Source organism: Triticum aestivum, chromosome 6A (assembly GCF_018294505.1).
Source record: "Triticum aestivum cultivar Chinese Spring chromosome 6A, IWGSC CS RefSeq v2.1, whole genome shotgun sequence".
Taxonomy (NCBI): Eukaryota; Viridiplantae; Streptophyta; class Magnoliopsida; order Poales; family Poaceae; genus Triticum; species Triticum aestivum.
In genome coordinates, this window is record NC_057809.1 from 567,181,435 (window position 1) to 567,198,844 (window position 17,410).

General features: G+C 46.5%; 1 protein-coding gene and 1 long non-coding RNA gene across 4 annotated transcripts; one reads left to right on the forward strand and one right to left on the reverse strand.

Moving 5' to 3' along the window:
• Positions 1-314: 314 nt before the first annotated feature.
• On the reverse strand, positions 315-1,147 carry LOC123131070 (uncharacterized). Its single transcript, XR_006464056.1, has 3 exons — positions 1,116-1,147; positions 774-1,038; positions 315-654 (listed from the first exon to the last, which is right to left on the reverse strand). It is a non-coding gene; the product is annotated as an uncharacterized lncRNA (long non-coding RNA).
• A 4,459-nt stretch (positions 1,148-5,606) lies between these two features.
• On the forward strand, positions 5,607-10,929 carry LOC123128581 (uncharacterized). 3 transcript variants are annotated; one of them, XM_044548619.1, is made up of 8 exons: positions 5,607-5,819; positions 6,222-6,324; positions 6,413-6,487; positions 6,581-7,351; positions 7,746-8,106; positions 9,365-9,446; positions 9,546-9,807; positions 10,521-10,929. In XM_044548619.1, the coding sequence occupies exons 1-7, from the start codon at positions 5,709-5,711 to the stop codon at positions 9,762-9,764; spliced, it is 1,722 nt and encodes a 573-aa protein (XP_044404554.1). In that variant the 5' UTR covers positions 5,607-5,708; the 3' UTR covers positions 9,765-9,807; positions 10,521-10,929. The 3 variants fall into 3 exon arrangements, with proteins under 3 accessions (XP_044404554.1, XP_044404553.1, XP_044404555.1); XM_044548618.1 differs by having other exon boundaries at positions 5,609-5,819; positions 10,510-10,929; XM_044548620.1 differs by lacking the exon at positions 5,607-5,819 and having other exon boundaries at positions 6,081-6,487; positions 10,510-10,929.
• Positions 10,930-17,410: the final 6,481 nt, after the last annotated feature.

Genomic DNA, 17,410 nt, shown 5'->3' on the forward strand with positions numbered 1-17,410 from the left:
TGAGAATGCAAGAACGATTACTACACTGTTCAAAAGAATGTAGTGAGTAGTGTTACCTAGATTCATCTGCTGATGCCAGTAAGCGCTCCCTAGCTGTGAAGGAGGTGGCTCATGCCAGGAAGAGCTCCCTGGCTGTGAAGGAGGTGGCTCATGCCAGGAAGAGCTCCCTGGCTGTGAAGGAGGTGGCTCATGCCAGGAAGAGCTCCCTGGTTGTGAAGGAGGTGGCTCATGCCAGGAAGAGCTCCCTGGCTGTGAAGGAGGTGGCTCATGCCAGGAAGAGCTCCCTGGCTGTGAAGGAGGTGGCTCATGCCAGGAAGATCTCCCTGGCTGTGAAGGAGGTGGCTCATGCCAGGAAGATCTCCCTGGCTGTGAAGGATGAGGTTCTGCACGATGCACAGAGGGTCGTGGTTCTGAACGGTGCACAGAGGGTCGTGGTTCTGAATGTTGTACAGAGGGACGTGGCGGACGATGTGCTGGAGGAGGAAGTGCAACATCCGAAGTCCGTCTACACGTAACAGCTGCGTAAATCCCGCGTAGCTTGTCATCAAGACGCCTCAACCATGAGACGCCCTCTCGCGGTGGGATAGTTTCTCCCCTCTGAAAGCGCCGCATTAAAGCGGAAACCTCCTCTCGCGCCTGTACTGTCAAGTCACCCTGTACACAAAGAATGAACCAATTATATGCTCGTTGTATGATAGACACCACGAATAGACAACCAAGCGAATATGTCCAGATTAACAAAAGACTTAACATATGAGAACCAAGGCATTTACCGCGTGGTGTCTGGTTCCCACAACAGAGGCAGTTGGGTACATATCGCTGGTGAGAGGGGCTTCGATCTGATCAGTAGCAGCTGATGGAACCAAGTAGATCCTCGTTGTATGCCGGTAACGCTGCAGATACAACCCAAACATTTCCCAGTTAAAGGGCCGAACCTCACCCCAGATATTTGTCGCAGCGGTAGTCCATTCGTCAACGTAAGGGGTAATGCTCTCAAGCCAATAAGTCATGGACTTGTTTCCTCCTAGGCGACTGTCCCTGAGATTGACATGCGCGATACATGATTAGGTATATTATGAATGCAGAGCTGCCAACTAAAATAGTATTAGACTTACTTGTGCACGTGGTCTGGCAAGTGTGGAATATCTAGAATCGCAGGCTCTTGATATAGACCGAACTGTCTCATCACCCTATGAAGAGACATCTCCTCAACCGTCACGTCGAACACCAACTTGGCCTTGGTCATCCAAAAGTGCCGATCTCTAGTGCACAATCCAGAAATCCCAACTGGGTACCTCGATGATATAGCCTGAGGCGAGTATGGCTCCCATATAACTTGATCCTCGTGCAAACTATCAAACTGCGCCATGAAGGACGGGTAGCATCCCCTAACCTGAGTATGCGCAAACTGTCTCTGTGCATGACAACAAATAAGCATTAGTAATACTATTGAATGGCAAGAAATAATTGAATTAATTGTTACTTAATATAAAAGTACCTCTCGCCGTGTCCAAACAGATCCCATAGTAGGTAAGTCGCCGATAGCAGGCACATAAGTCCCAGCTAAGTCCTCCAAACCAAAAGGTTTATCAATGTAGACATAGGGTCGTCCAATAGGGAACCTCTCGTATGACCAAAGCTGCAACAATAATGGACATCCAACAAGACTAGATTTTCTAGACTTCAACAAGCAAGCTTTGCACAGGCCTCTGTACGTAGCCGCCAACACAGCAGAACCAAAACTCCTTTGTAGAATATCCGCAGGGCAACGTGCGTCAGCTATCTCTCGTGCAATACCGATGAGTCGTGCATCGACAGTGGTCACGTGATTCTCCGTAAACATTGTCTTGCCGAATAGCCAAAGAATATATGCCTCTAGGGACCGGTCAATCTGAGCCTCCGACAACTGAACGTCGGGATGTCCTAACGAGACAATCTACATAGAAACCTAATAATTGTATGAACATCAGACAACTAAAAAACAACATTTGTTTAAGTGGCCGTGATGGTTACCTGAAACTGGCTCAACCATCTAAAAAGAGGTCCATGAGGATCGTTGTCTATAGCCCTAGCAGTCGGGACTGCAGCCAAAAAACGGGTCTGCATCGCTGCTTGCCACCCAGATTCTGCCTCTAAGGGACCTATGGCAGCACCGGCCAGAGGTAATCCCAACAAGTAAGACACATCCTGTAAAGTAGGCAGCAAAGACCAATTCATTGGAGGCTCTTTCTCTATCCACTCAGAAAAATTCTTTATTGCCCTTCCCTTCTTTCTCTTAGTATTAGGAGGGTCAATTGCTGGCAAGTCACAAAGACCAACTGGCTCCTCTAGCTCCGCGATGAGTGCTGCTAATTTAACCTGATCTTCTTCCATTTTCTTCCTTGCACGGACCTGCTTCTTAGTAAACTCATCTAGTTTTGATCAAATAAATTCGTATTTTCGCTGCTGGCTCTGCTTGCATAACTTTTTGAACAAGTTCATCAACCGCTTGTTCTTGAACTGTGAGAAAAAATTAGCCCCAAGATGGCGCATGCACCACCGGCTCTGCAAGTCCCTCCAAGGTGTTGGTTCGTCATCTACTGGATTCCGAAGTGTCTTCACGGCCTTCAATATACCAGCATGTCTGTCATGAATGACACACACGTTTGGTCGGTCCTTCACGATGGCAATTTTCACTTGGCGGAAGAACCAAACCCAGCTGAGAAAGTTCTCACCCTCCACAAATGCCATGGCAAGTGGGATGATTTGATTGTTCCCGTCCACACCAATAGCAGTAAGGATTTGCCCTCTATACTGACCGGTCAGGAATGTACCATCCACAAACATAACAGGAGGACAATGCCGGAAAGCTTCGATGCACATAGCAAATGAGAAGAACACTCGTTTCAACACCTTGAAATCTGGTATACTCAGCAACCTCATGTGTTGTACGTTCACATAAGTGCCCGGATTCCTTTCCTTCAGTATGCCCAGGAGACGGACAACATTATCATATGAGTCGAAGAACGTCCCAAACCTTTCCTCCATAGCCTTCTGCTTAGCCCTCCAAGCCTTCCCATAAGCAATGACATAATTCCATCTGACCTTCACTGCTGTCTGGATGTGTTTTGCTTCCATATCTTTCTTCTCTACTATCTCAGTATACATGAGTTGCGCAATGAGACTTGAAGTCAGGTTCGGATGCTTCACCAGCAGGTTCGTCCTCACACAATTATGTGGGACGACAATGGTGACAACCCAGTGGATGTCATACTTCGGCACGTGACCGTGCACCTTCCCAGGACAACCTGTTACAACACATTTCACGGTATAGTTTGTTGGACTTGATATGTGTGTCTTGAAAACCCTCTGCGTAGACATAGCCCACTTTATCACCGCATACTTCGATTTTTTCTTTGTATCAAACATAGCCCCTATTTGTACTTGGTTCAGATTATACTGCCATGGAGTCTTATGGCCATCGTTCACCGTAAGGCCGGTGGATATGTCCTGCTCCCATGCAGAAGGAATCGGTACCTCAACTTCATCCTCAGAATTTTCAGAATCCAGTTCCTCCACCAATCCATCCTCGTCCTCTTCCTCCATCACCCTCTGCATTTCATCCCCTTCCTCATCCCCATCAGCAAAACCAGAAACAGCTAATATTATCGACTGGCTACTCTGCCCAGTATCAGGACCACAAACATTGTGTGGCACGTAGTCTGACTCTTTCTCCGGTTGGCTAGCATCCACATCTTGTGGCTGTGACCCGGATAAAACAATCTCATTAGCCACTTCACTGCCTTGGCCGGGTTCATACCCCCTGTGGAGTTGTACGGTATTCTCCTTCTTCGGCACAGGTTGCACAAGTGCATATGGGTGGATTCTTCGGTCTCGGCAGCGTCTTAACAGGGACAACCAATGCTGGCTCCTATCTACCGGCATCAACTCCCACTTGACATTTTTACAAGATTTGGTCCACAATGCATGAATACTGACGGAACATACTTCAGGATCCAGACCGAAACTAGTTGTCAACCAGTACTTCAACTGTCTAATGTCCAGTCTGTCCGGGTCAGCTAGTGTCATAACGCTATTTTTAAACTCGCTAAGATCAACCCCCAACTCATTATATCGAACATTACCAGCGCCGTAGTAAACATTCAGATTTACTGATTCAGACATTTTCACCTGTCAGACATTGCCATCTTCTCATTAATCACAATGAACTATGCGCTAAAATGCCTCCAAAAATATATTAACACTAAAATTCATAATATGACTTATATACACTAACTAAACTATATTAATCACAATATACACTAATATTATCCGCTACACGAACTATGCGTTAAAATGCCTCCAGAAATATATTAACACTAAAATTCATAATATACACTAATATTATCCGCTACACGAACTATGCGTTAAAATGCCTCTAGAAATATATTAACACTAAAATTCATGATATACACTAATATTATCCGCTACACGAACTATGCGCTAAAATGCCTCCAAAAATATAATAACACTAAAATTCATGATATACACTAATATTATCCGCTACACGAACTATGCGCTAAAATGCCTCCAAAAATATAATAACACTAAAATTCATGATATACACTAATATTATCCGCTACACGAACTATGCGCTAAAATGCCTTCTAAATTAAATTAACACTGAAATTCACAACGAACACTAATATTATCCGCTACACGAACTATGCGCTAATATTTACATAATATTTGTGACGACGTGATTATACCTTCGAAGTGTGTGTCCGCTTCTTGCTTCTCTCTTTGACTCAGCGACACCGGCCACCTCGCGAAGTACTTGCACCACCGGAGAACGACAACGCCGCCCCCGACGACCGGAGGTTCAACTCCGGTCAGCCCCCAACCTGCTCCTCCTCCTCACCACCTCCTCCTCTGCAGCTGCTGCTACTAGTCACCACCACCTACTACCCGTCCTCCTCTCCACCATGGCTCCTCCTCCCCACCATGGCTGCTCCTCTACACATCAAAAACTATCCCGTAGCAAAAAATAACACCGTAGGCCGGTGGAGATTGCTATGATCTACCGATTCTGTGGGTTGGATTTGCAAATGTGTGGCAAATGGAGGAGATCGGCGCGGGGGGGAGTTCTACAGAGAAGAACTGAGAGAGAGAGAGAGAGAAAGGGAAACGAAGAACAGCAGCGCAGGGGCGAACGGTGCTTATCCGCACCTTTTCGGCCTACACCTGGCCGAAAAGCTCTTCGGTCGAAGCCTGGCCGAAAAGGCCAGCTTCGGTCACCGGTGGGCCGAAAACGGCCCAGTTCGGCCTCCTGCCACCCGAAGCTACTATTTTCGGCCGGGCCCCCGCCAACAACGAGTTTTCGGCCCAACCGCGGCCGAAAAGCCTACTTCGGCCACACCCTGGCCGAAAACTGCCTTTTCGGCCCACTCCTGGCCGACGGGCTACTAGTTTTGCGTTTTTTTCATTCTACGCTATAGTTTCTGAAATTGCTACAAAAAATAACATAGTTTTGAAAAAAAATCGAGTCTAGACTAGTCACGACTAGTCTAGAGTTGCCGCCCCTGAGCGACTCGTCGACTCATCGACTCAAAAACCTTGGTAGCATCATCTTCCTGCCTCCCACCCACGCGCCATTTTTAATCCGCCCCGCTCCACTCAGCTGCCCCGCACTGGCGCCGTCCTCGGGGAATGCGGCCGCGCGGCCGGCCATGCCACGCGCCGCGCCCGGGCTAGGGTTCCCCGCCGCAGCCACCGACCCGGCGCCCGAGCGCCGCCACCCTCCGTCCTCCCGGCGGAAGAAGCCGCCGCCGCCACCCGCGGTAAAAACCTCCCTCTTCCGCATCGCGTCCACATTGCCGTCTCACGCCGGCCGCCCGCCGGATTATTTTACTGTTCCGAGTCAATAGATCCAATCCAGCGCACGTCGCCGCACATGCGCGCCGCCGGGGCCAGTCGAACTTCGAAAGCCGAAACCCTCCGCGTAAGCAAGGGATAAAGGCCAAAAGAAATTCGAACGGGGCTAGCGCGTGCGTGGCCACGGCCTGCGTCGTCGCTTTTCTATCATTGCTGGCTCTTTTGTTCCGTTGCGTCGCCTTTTTTCCCGTCCGCTGTTCGGCGGTGACTGTGCCGTGCCCTGCCCGAGCGAGCTTGCTCGGTCGGTGCTCCGCCCCGGATTTCAGTTTGCTGAGAGGGACGCTCCCTTTGTTTGGCTCCTTTCGCAGCCGCCGGTGGGGCCACGCGGTGCAGCCGATCCAGATCCGGGCCTCCTCCACCACCTCCACCCCCGCGGCGGCAGCCACGCCTCGCGCGCCACTGCTCCCAGAGGTGGGTCAAGCGATCCCAGTGCCCACCACGCTCCGCATTTTGTCTCCTCCTGCCGTCGCGGCAGCTAACCCCTTTCACACGCGCGCAGACGAGGACGACGGCGACGACGAGGAGGGGGGCTACGACGCGGCCGCCGGCGACTCCTTCTCCCGCTCGCTGAAAGGTAATCCATTCCCCTCACGCGCCACAGCTACACGATGCCTTTTCTGTCGAGTGAAGTGGAGTGATTGCTCACTGTTTGTTGCCTGTTCGGCAGAGTGCCAGAAGCAGCTGCAGCGCAGGGCGGAGGCGCGGCCGGCGGCGGCCTCACATGAGCTCGGCAACGGCGACGCGTTTGGGGGGATCGAGCTGCTCGTGCTCTCGCCGAGGTGCTTGCTCGGTGCTGCCGTGGGAGGGATGAGCAAGAGCTCGACGGCGTCGTCCAGAAGCAGATCAGGCACGTTTCCGAGCCCCGGGACGCCAAGCTACAACCGGCATTGCGCTGGCAACATGCAGTACCCGAAGGGCTGGAGCTCGGAGCGGGTGCCGCTGGGGGCAGGCGCCAACAGGAGGTATGGGGGCAGCGGGGTCGTGCTCCCTTTCAACAATGGGAGGAAGCTGCCGTCGAAATGGGAGGATGCCGAGAAGTGGATCCTGAGCCCGGTTTCCTGTGATGGGATGGGGAGGATGTCGGCGCCGGCGCCGCATCATAGACGGCCAAAGTCCAAGAGTGGGCCACTTGGTCACCCTGCTGGTGTTCCGGGAGCTTATGCATCTGTTTCGCCGATGATTCCCTGCTTCGATGGTGTTCTGGCGGCCGCTAATTTTGCGGCTCATTCGCCTTTCTCTGCTGGGGTTCTCATGCCAGGGCATGCGCGCAACGGTGACTTCAGCAGCGGAAGAGCCAGGAGTGGTGATGATGGAAGCAGTAGGTCGTATTCGGCTGAGAAGGAACCGTATATATGGAGATCAGCAAGCACACATGCGTGGACAGAAACACTTATGGAGGCATCTGCCTTTGCTCATATCTCAGAGGAAGCTGCACAAGGTTTGAGCTAGTTTCTTCTCATCAGTATCAAGCATATTTATACATGTCAATACCTTGAAGTTGAACAGTTAGTAGATTCTACACTTCAACCCCACAATTGTCGTGCATCTCAAATCTTACATCCCTTTTGGTTTACATTACTTTGGACATTAAAAAGGCTTTCCCATAATCATATATATGAATGGTAGGGTGCAAGAAGCCTGTTATTTGCCCCTGACAAAAATCAGACAAATGGCAGAAGTAGTTTAGAAACCTTAAACAACTCTATCGTGTGCCATTTATGTACTTTGCGTGCTCAAATAAACTAGTTTTGAGTTTATTTGAACCTATAATGCTCAAATGATCTTCAATGTTGAGAGAAATCAACCTTACTATCTTTATACCCTGTACACAGATGATGTCTTACGAGGCCAACAAGGAGCAACCCCTGCGATTTCCAGTCCAGTCATAAAGAAAGATGTTGCCACACAAATGAGTCCTGATGACAGTATAATATCGTCCTCCCCAAAAGCGAGGCATTCCTGCTCCAGCTTGCCGTCAGGGGATACTATTAGAGAATCAAATAGTCATACACCTAAGGTTGAAGTTAGGGATGTGCAGGTAGATGATCAAGTAACTGTTACCCGGTGGTCCAAGCGACATGTAACACGAGGCTCTGATAAGCGATCAACAAATATTGTTGAATGGAGGAAGAAGACTACAGAGGCCCGGGCTCCATCTTTTGATGAAAAAGAAAGAGAAAGATGCATATCAAAGTAAGTTATTTCATGTTTGCCATTTTGTTTACAAGTAAACTGATTTGGATTAGCACGAAGGCATGCACAGAGAAGAGAGTGCTTTCATTGTGGTGTTATAACTGTTAAACTTATACCCATCCTGCTGTCAGAGTTCCCAGCAAGAGTTCCACAGATGACTTGCTTTTCTGGAAATGATTGGTGTGATTAATGAAAAGGCCATCCTACAGTGCCAAGCTAAATTGGCTGTATGCCTGAAAGTGTACAGAATGCATATGGGTAGGAAGGGTCATGAGCTAAGTATGGTAGCCGTTGCGAACCGAGTATAGATCTAGCTACTACGTGGCCTCCTGATATGCTACTTGTGACATGTTCTTAGTGGGCTATCTGAATAAGCAATCGACAGTTAACTGTGGGTTGGACGAACTTCCACAATTTGAAGTTGCAAGTTTAGCTGGAGTAACATGCAAATACTGCGACTGAAATGACACTCCAAAAGTTACCTTATTGCAATTTACCCAGTTTCTTTCTTCAGCAAAGTGGTACATATCAGGTTACAAATTTAATTCAGGCCCTGTTTGGTTCATAAGTCCTAGGACTTTTTTTAGTCCCAACTTATAAGTCCCAAGTCCCTAAAAAGTCCCTATCTGTTTGGTTCCTGGGACTTATAAGTCTCTATAAGACCATATTACAACTATAAGTTCCTATAAGTCCCTTCTTGAGAGTCTTATTTCATAAGTCCCAAATGCCCACTTTAAGTCCCTATAAGTCCCTCCTGTTTGGTTTAGATGGGACTTATAGGGACTTATTTAAGTCCCTAGACTAATAAGTCCCTGGAAACAAACACCCTCTCAGTGCTCAAAAGTGTTTTATGATGTCATAAGATCACCTCATTACAGGTTCCCTTCTGGTAAGTAAATTCCAGAGGGTTCCCATCTTTAGAATAGGAGGACATAGATTGTGCAAGGTTAATTTTTTCTAATTAGTAAGGTATCAACTGGCAAATAATGAAAAGGAGAAATCGGCACCAATGGGGTGCAATTGATTTATGGACTAGATATGCGCTTAGTGTGAATCTTGGATTTCTATGTACAAATTCATAGAAATGATACTTTTAGTTGTTTGCTATGCAGTCTAAGTGATGGTCCTGTTTTTCCTGTTGTTACACAAGATAATAATGTTTGCCGTCCTCAGTTACTATTGAACATTAACTTCTAGTTAAGAACACAAATTATGGCATATATCCTGTTGCTGATACCTAGTATTTTTTTTTGTCAAGGTGCAAGAGAGAGGAAGCAAAGATCACTGCTTGGGAAAATCTGCAGAAAGCAAAAGCAGAGGCAGCAATCCGGAAGTTGGAGGTATTGTTTCTGGTTGTACACAATCAGCCATGTTTGCATTATTTCTAATGTTTCTATGCTTTGGCTACAGACTTACATGTTCTGCCCTTTGTATTACAGATGAAGCTTGAAAAGAAGAGGTCATCATCGATGGACAGAATTTTGGGCAAACTACGTTCTGCTCAAAAGAAAGCACAAGGCATGCGCACTACAGTTTCTGTCAGCGAGGATCAGTGTGCTGTCAGTGAAGATCAGTGTGCTGTGAGGGCAACCAAGAAGGCATCCTTGAGAAGGACTGGCAAGCCTTTCAGCTGCTGTTTCACCTACCATGCTTGCTAGTTCTGATATGGTTGGTATCTACATTGATTGTAGAAACTTTTTGGTGAGTTACTACTTTGCTTGTCCTACTTATCTGGATCTCTGTTAAACGCATACATACTTGGAAAAGTTAATATTAGCCCCCCCTTTTTTTTTGCTGGAAAGAAAGATTCATTTGATCAAATAGGGTTTCCAGAGGGATGGTCCAAACTGGAATTTTCAAACGGACTACAGTTTATCAGCATGCAGTACGTTGGAGCAAAATTTGCTAAAGACATGGCTAGCCCTATTTTGATAACAAAAAATCTTCATTAGCTTGATCTCCCTTTCTGAAGCAACATGGCGCTTTGCTTTTTGAACTAGACTTGCATATCTGACAGACCCTTGACTATTGGCTGAGTGTAGATTTGGTCCCAACTCTTAAATCGTTCACTTTTTTTTTCCCTTCGACCGCTTAATTCCATCTACTTTTGGTCCGTAGGAGTGATTTTGATGGTTCCAGTGCGGTGCCGACTGATGTGGCACCTATGTGTATTGCTACATAACCAGTTCACTACTGTGTGTCTGCCACGTTTGAAAAACAGGATAAAGATATTTTTTGTTTAAAAAGTAGATTCCATATTATAATTCGAGTGTCAATGCTCTGTTGCATAATTAACTAAACTGTTCATGCATATTTGATGCTTGCAGAATACTGTAGGATAAACAGACACAACATTGTAGAGATGTAATAAAACTTGTACTGACATCACTCATGCGTCTTCAGAACCTTTGCAGCTCAAGTCAGCCGACAGACAAACCGAAGCTGGACTGCAAATGTCCGCCGTTGCAGCTGGAGGTAGCAGGAGTAGATAGAAGAAGAGAGCTTTGCGCAGTCTGAAGAATGGAACACTCAACTGGGGTGTCAGAAAATCGAAGTTTTCGAGCAAAGCCCACTCTTGTAGCCGGTGATATGATATGGAGTACTTGACTCGGTGCTCTGTATCTGTAAACCAAGCAAGTGCTGTAGGTCAGGAAGCTCCCCTCTCGAGCTTCTCTCTAGTTGAACTCCGGACTGATCGGCCTGATGATGTGTAATGTATCTTTCCCGTGGAATTCTGTATGTAGTTTCAAGCATTGGGGCTCCAGTGTCAAATATTGGATTCATTAAACAAAGTTGTGAGAGCCACGAGCCAGAGGCGCTTTACCACAATGCCTACAAACAAGCTGGAGGTGGGAACAAGTGTTGGCTGGACTTGGAATGCTTTCGGCGTGGACGGCTGGCGTGGCCAACGGGAGACGGTTGTGCCGTCGGAAGCAAATCCAAGCCCCATCCGGAAAGGTGTGGTACTCTCCGGGTTATCCAAGACGCAGCTGCTATGCGTCGCCGCGTCGGAGAGTCGGCCAATGAGCCGCTTCCAGCGCACAGCCATCCACGCATCCGCCTCCCTTTTGCGCTCGTCGTCCGTTCGTCCGTGTCCTGCGCTTGTGTGCATCTCCCGTTTCGTCACACTCACACCAGTTCGTTTCGTGGCCGCCGCCGCCGCTTGCGCGCGCATGCCAGATGATTCAGCATATATCCATATCGCTTTATCTTTATCCCGTCTGCCGTTTCTCCACTGCTTCGCTTCGTCTCCTTTGCCTCCGACGTGACAATGCTCACGCTGCGCCTGCGTGAAATTATGATGCATTTTTTTCTGAGAAAACTCTCTATCCATTCATCACCTGCCATGGCAGTAAATAAATAGCAAAAACTCACATCCACGTTCGTAAACCACCTAGCGACGACCATGAGCACTAGAGCGAGTCGAAGGCGTGCCGCCGTCATTGCCCCTCCCTCACTTGAACCGGGCCAAACTTGTTGAAGTAGACAGTTCGAAAAGTCATCGTGCGAAGACCACACGGGGCTAGGGCATTAGAACAACAGTAGTTGCTGATGAAGAGAAGTATAGATCAAAAGGAGACAACCTATAGACACACGAATGAGGACACACAAAGATTGGATCTAAGTAGATCCACCAAAAACAATCACCGATCGCATCCCGCGAGATCCGTCGAAGACTCTCAACACGCCCTCCGACAACGTTAAACGCATCACCGGAATGGGGGCTAGGCGGGGAGAACCTTATTCCATCTTTAGGGAGACGCCATCGCCTCGTCTTCCTAAGCAGGACGCAAATCCTAAATGAACTCAGAAAACACCTACCTCCACCGGCTATGGCTGGGGTCCACCGTGCCTCCATAGTCCTACGTCCATCAAAGACGAGGCAGACTGACGGTAACGTCAATGGAAGGCATAAGAACCCTAAGCTTTTTTCTTGAAGAGGAGGCGGTGGCTGCGTCTGGAAATTCTGTACATTGCGAGCCATAACAATTTTTTGAACATGTGTAGCACCATACGGTGCAACCCATTTTTGTAGAATATGTAGGAGTCAATATGGGCATCCAGGTTTCGCTATTGGTTATTGACCGGAGAGGTGTCTCGTTCATGTCAACATAGTTCTCGAATCCGTAGGGTCCGCACGCTTAACTTTCGTTGACGATATAGTGTTATATGAGTTATGTGATTTGGTGACCGAATGTTGTTCGGAGTCCCGGATGAGATCACGGACATGACGAGGAGTCTCGAAATGGTCTGGAGAGTTCCGCTATTAGTTATTGACCGGAGAGTTGGTAGTCTGGTATATTTTCGTCTGCTTTGTTTGCCTCACCTCCCACCATTTGGTTTTCTCGCTCTCATTAAACAATTAAATCCCATTAAAAGGGAGATAGTGTTTGCGTGCTTGCTTTGGCAGGTGCTGATTAAATTTAATCACGTAAATAATAGGTAAGTAAGAATTCAGAAAGCGTACCATATATGTGAGGTTGTCTTCCTAAAAGACAGATATAATTTTTTTTCACATAACCTTCCAAAAAACCCAGATATTCCTTAACAACAAACTGCTAATTGCGTGCACTATACCATTTATTATTATCATTATTTGTATTATTAATTGACAATCACAAGTTTTTTAATACAACAAAAATAACATATTTTTTTGTGGGTGTACGCATCTGCGCCCCCCTATGGAGGGACGCCGTGCGCGACACCGTGCAAGACGCCATGGCCGGGCCTGACACCGGCGCGATGGTCGAGAATGCCAGGGCGTGGATCACGGTGTCGAGGACGGCCATGGCGGAAGGCAGGTCGTCGCACCGTCACATACATGTGTTCATGGATGCTGTTATATTATATTTCTGGTCAGTCATAGAGAGAGACAGACATGCTACTTTCTCAAATCAAATGTGACCACTGAAATGTCAAGTAATTTGTTAAGGAAATATGTCCTACAACACTTGGTAGTTCTCGTTCGTATCAGCCATTCATGCAAAAATATTTTGGAAATTGAGCAATGAATCAATTTGGAAATCAAACCATTAATGCAATTAATTAGGCCCAATTAAATAGGAATTTTTTCGCACCAATTAATTTGAAAACCGAGTCATTAATGCAATTAATTAATTATGCAGACAATTAATTATGCCTACAAATAATTAGAAGGAGGATCTTTTCCAATTAGGGAGATAATTAATTGATTTTGTTGGCAATTAATAAAATATGCAGAGAATTAAGTAGACCGTTAAATATTTGTCTAATTAATTAAGCAATTAAGCAATTAATCGCACCCAATCATTTTGAGGGCGCTCGTGGGAAAGGACGATTAACATGCTCTCAACGACATAATCGAGCACCACTTGACAACATGCATGGACAATGGCCACCATGCGCTCACGCGATGGGCGTCTCTACTTCTAAAGGAGAGTTGGTAGCCTGGTATATTTTCGTCTGCTTTGTTTGCTTCACCTCCCACCATTTGGTTTTTTCCCTCTCATTAAATAATTAAATCCCATTAAAAGGGAGATAGTGTTTGCGTGCTTGATTTGGTATGTGCTGATTAAATTTAATCATGTAAATAATAGGTAGCTAAGAATTCAGAAAGCGTACCATATATGTGAGGCCGCCTTCCTAAAAGACAGATATAAATTTTTTCACGATAACCTTCCAAAAAATTAGATATTCCTCAACAACAAACTGCTAATTGCGTGCACTATACCATTTATTATTTATCATTATTTGTGTTATGAATTGACAATCACAAGTTTTTTAATACAACAAAAATAACGTATCTTTTTTCTTGTGGGCGTACGCATCTGCACCCCCCTATGGAGGGACGCCGTGCACGACATCGTGCAAGATGCCGTGGCCGGGCCTGACACCGGCGCGATGGTCGAGAATGCCAGGGCGTGGATCACGGCGTCGTGGACGGCCATGGCGGAATGCGGGTCGTCGCATCGCCATGTACAGACGTTCGTGGATGCGGTCATATTATATTTTTTATTAGGCATACAGATAGCGAGACATGCTATGTTCTCAAACCAAGCGTGTACATTCGAATATCAAGAAATTCATTTAGGAATGTGTCCTACAATGCTGGGTCGTCGTCGTCGTCATTCGTAGCAGCTATTCATTTAAAAATATTTTAAAAATCAAACACTAAATCAATTTAGAAGCCAAACCATTAATGCAATTAATTAGATAGATAGTTAATTACACATGTAATTAATTATTTCCATTTAAATAAGATTTTTTTCACACCGAATTAATTTGGAAAATGAGTCATTAATGCAATTAATGAATTAAATAGATTGTTAATTATGCTTATAGATAATTAGGGGGTGTTTGTTTTCAGGGACTTTTTTGTGTAGGGATTAGAAAAAGTCCCCCTTAAAGATTTTTTTTACCAAACGGGAGGGACTTTTTAGGGACTAAACTAGACATTTGGGACTAAATGAAGAAGACTCTCAAGGAGAGTCTTTTTGGGACTTTTCCAACAATGCCCCTCCATGCACTCATTGGCCCGCCACCCCATGATGTTGTTTGATTGTTATTTTTCTATATACTAGGGGCAACATGGTCATTTAATAACCTCTAGAAAGGGACTAGGGACTTTTTAGTCTCTGGAAACAAACAGGGAGGGACTTTTTAGAGACTAGGGGCTTCTTAGTTGGGACTAGAAAAAGTCCTAGGGCTAGAGAACCAAACACCACCTTAGAAGTATGGATCTTTTCCAATTAGGCATATACTTTATTGATTTGGATGACGGTTAATTAGGCATGCAGAGAATTAGATAGACCATTAGTTATTTGTGTAATTAATTAGGCAAGCAGTTAATCACGCTGAATCATTTTGAAAGCGTTCGTGGGCAAGGACAATCAACAGGCTCTCAAGTACATGGGCCGAGCACTGTTTGCCAACATGCAAAATGGCCATCATACGCTCGCGACAATGGGCGACCTATCGTTCCCCAAGATAAATGACGACCATGCTCTGTAGGATGTCCACACGTTGACGGTGACCGAAACATTCGTGGGCGAGAACAACACGATACTACATTGACCAGATGGTTCATGTTATAGTAGAAATGAAGAGTGTTCCAAGAATAAGAAGGAAAAAGAACTAAAGCGATCAAGTGGTCGATGGAGTTGGAGAAGGAAAGTGTGTTCCAAAACTAAAGCAAATAAATAAATAAGAGTATTCTAGAAATAAGTAGGAACGAGAACTAAACCTGACAGGAAGGAGGAGGAGGAAGATGAGGCGTCACTGACAAACACACTGATGTTGACGGGGTACTGGTTGGCGCCAACAAAATGGGTTGGCGAAGAGACTAGGAGTGGAAGAGTATGGAAGGATGAGGAAGAGAAGGACAATAATTATCCCTCTAGCAATGAATGATATGAGGGCTGGAGGTGAAGCTTATTGGTGAATAGAAATACATTCAGGTCGCCACTCCCCTCCCATGTCAATGTGCATTTGCAAAGTTGAATGAACCTTTGAGAATGGTCTCTCTAGTTATTTGTTGTTTTGTGTCAACAATATGTGTTAGTTTAACCCACTCTATTATATTATCAATATGAAAATTTTCATCCCTGTTGCAACGCACGACAGAGGTGAGGTGGACGTCATCTGATTTTAAAGTAGCAGGCTCCAGCAAGAAATGTCCCGCTACAGCTAGACACCGAGCGGAAAGGGGAGGGCCGGAAAGGAAAAATAAAGGGTGTGTGTGGGGTGGTTTTTTTGTGTTGGGCCGTATATTGGAGATAACATGGCGAATAGTCGTTCTAAAAAAATTATGACGGATAATCCGAACAACCATATTTCTTCTTCACATTTAGTCTGGATATGGGGAGCCCAGACTGCCCATATGATTGATTTTGGGGAGACTACTCAGCGCTCGTTTGATGTCTGAACACGTCGAAACGTATGAGGAAGAAATAATCTTTAAGACGACCTTAACCATTTGTTTGATTAATTTGTATATGCATTACTCCCCGCAAAAAAAATTGTATATGCATTATAATCCGTAGCACTTTCATGTGTACGTATATGAAAATTTCATTTTCTCATCTTCCTTTCTATTTTCACGAAAAACTTTTTATTCTCTAATTCGTTTTATAAGTTTACAAGTTTACGTTCACATTTTTATTTTTTTCCCTCAACATAATGGGAGATTTCCACTCCGTTTTGATCCCTATAAGCATGCGGCGGTATAAAGAAACCTCTTGGAAAATCACAATTAAATCAAAAAAATTACTTGATGGTATGGCTATTATTGTGCATATAGGCTTCCAATTTTTGCAACACATTAAGGTATGCTGTTTGGGAAGAATGGGATGACAAGGAACACGGATGATGGAAGGATTAAGTTTTTCTAGTGGTACAATTGAGTTGAGCCAAAAGTGTATCGCGATTGAACTTATGGTTCAGCGTTTGGGCGAATGGCGGCGCTTCTTCTTCGAGTTTATCTTCTTAATACCGATCCTTCTTGTGTTCGTCCATCTGAACTTAGTCGACAAAGCTTCAACATAGAATCCTGCTGTCTTGACAAGGTTAGTGCCTCTCGTCGTGCATGCGTAACAGCGAGATTTGGTATCAATTGCTTTAGATTTATTCAACGGTTCAACAGCGATGACTGCAGTTTCAAGGCGCTGATCCTTAGAGCATCTCCAGCCGTTGCGCCCCCAAGACGTGACGAAAATCACCGCTTGGGGGCGAGCACGTCCCCAGCCGTCGCCCCCAGGTCAGGCCCCAGACGTCCCCACAGTTCGGCCAAATTTCAGCAAACACGGCCAAATTTCAACAAACACGACATATTTCGGCGAAATTTAGACGTTTTTTACACGAATAAAATGGACGGAAAAAACCCTAAACTACGGGCCGAAGTAGGCGCTGAGCAGGGCGTAGTCGTCGCCGGCGACGTCCTCCTGCTTCTCCTCCTTGACACGGCCGCCGCCGCTGCTCGACTATCAGGGACGCCCGCGCACGCTCAATGTCGGCGTGAAAATAGGCGGGCGTCTCGGGGACGGGCAAAGGGGGGACAAGGACCCCGCCGGCGCTGAGCCTCCACCGCGACGGAGCGCGTACGTCGGGCGGCGCGGGGTAGTTGGCCTCGTGGAGGAGGTAGGCCTCCCACTCATGCAGCGAGCGGCGGTCGAAACCGTTGGCCGCCGCCGCGTCGCCGGGGTACCTCGCGCTCATGGTTGCCGGGGGGAGAGAGAGAGGGGCTCGAACGGCGGAGAGAGAGAGAGAGAGAGAGGAGGAAGTGCGGCGGCGAGGAGGGGGAGATGGGTGCCTCACCGGCGCGGCCAGG

What these genes read in the sequence shown, in the direction of transcription:
- LOC123128581 (XM_044548619.1), top strand. Translation starts at nt 5,709, where the DNA reads ATGCCACGCGCCGCGCCCGGGCTAGGGTTCCCCGCCGCAGCCACCGAC. An exon ending in CTCAGAGGAAGCTGCACAAG is followed by an intron (nt 7,352 to 7,745) that starts GTTTGAGCTAGT and finishes CCCTGTACACAG; the next exon opens with ATGATGTCTTACGAGGCCAA. An exon ending in CAGCAATCCGGAAGTTGGAG is followed by an intron (nt 9,447 to 9,545) that starts GTATTGTTTCTG and finishes TTTGTATTACAG; the next exon opens with ATGAAGCTTGAAAAGAAGAG.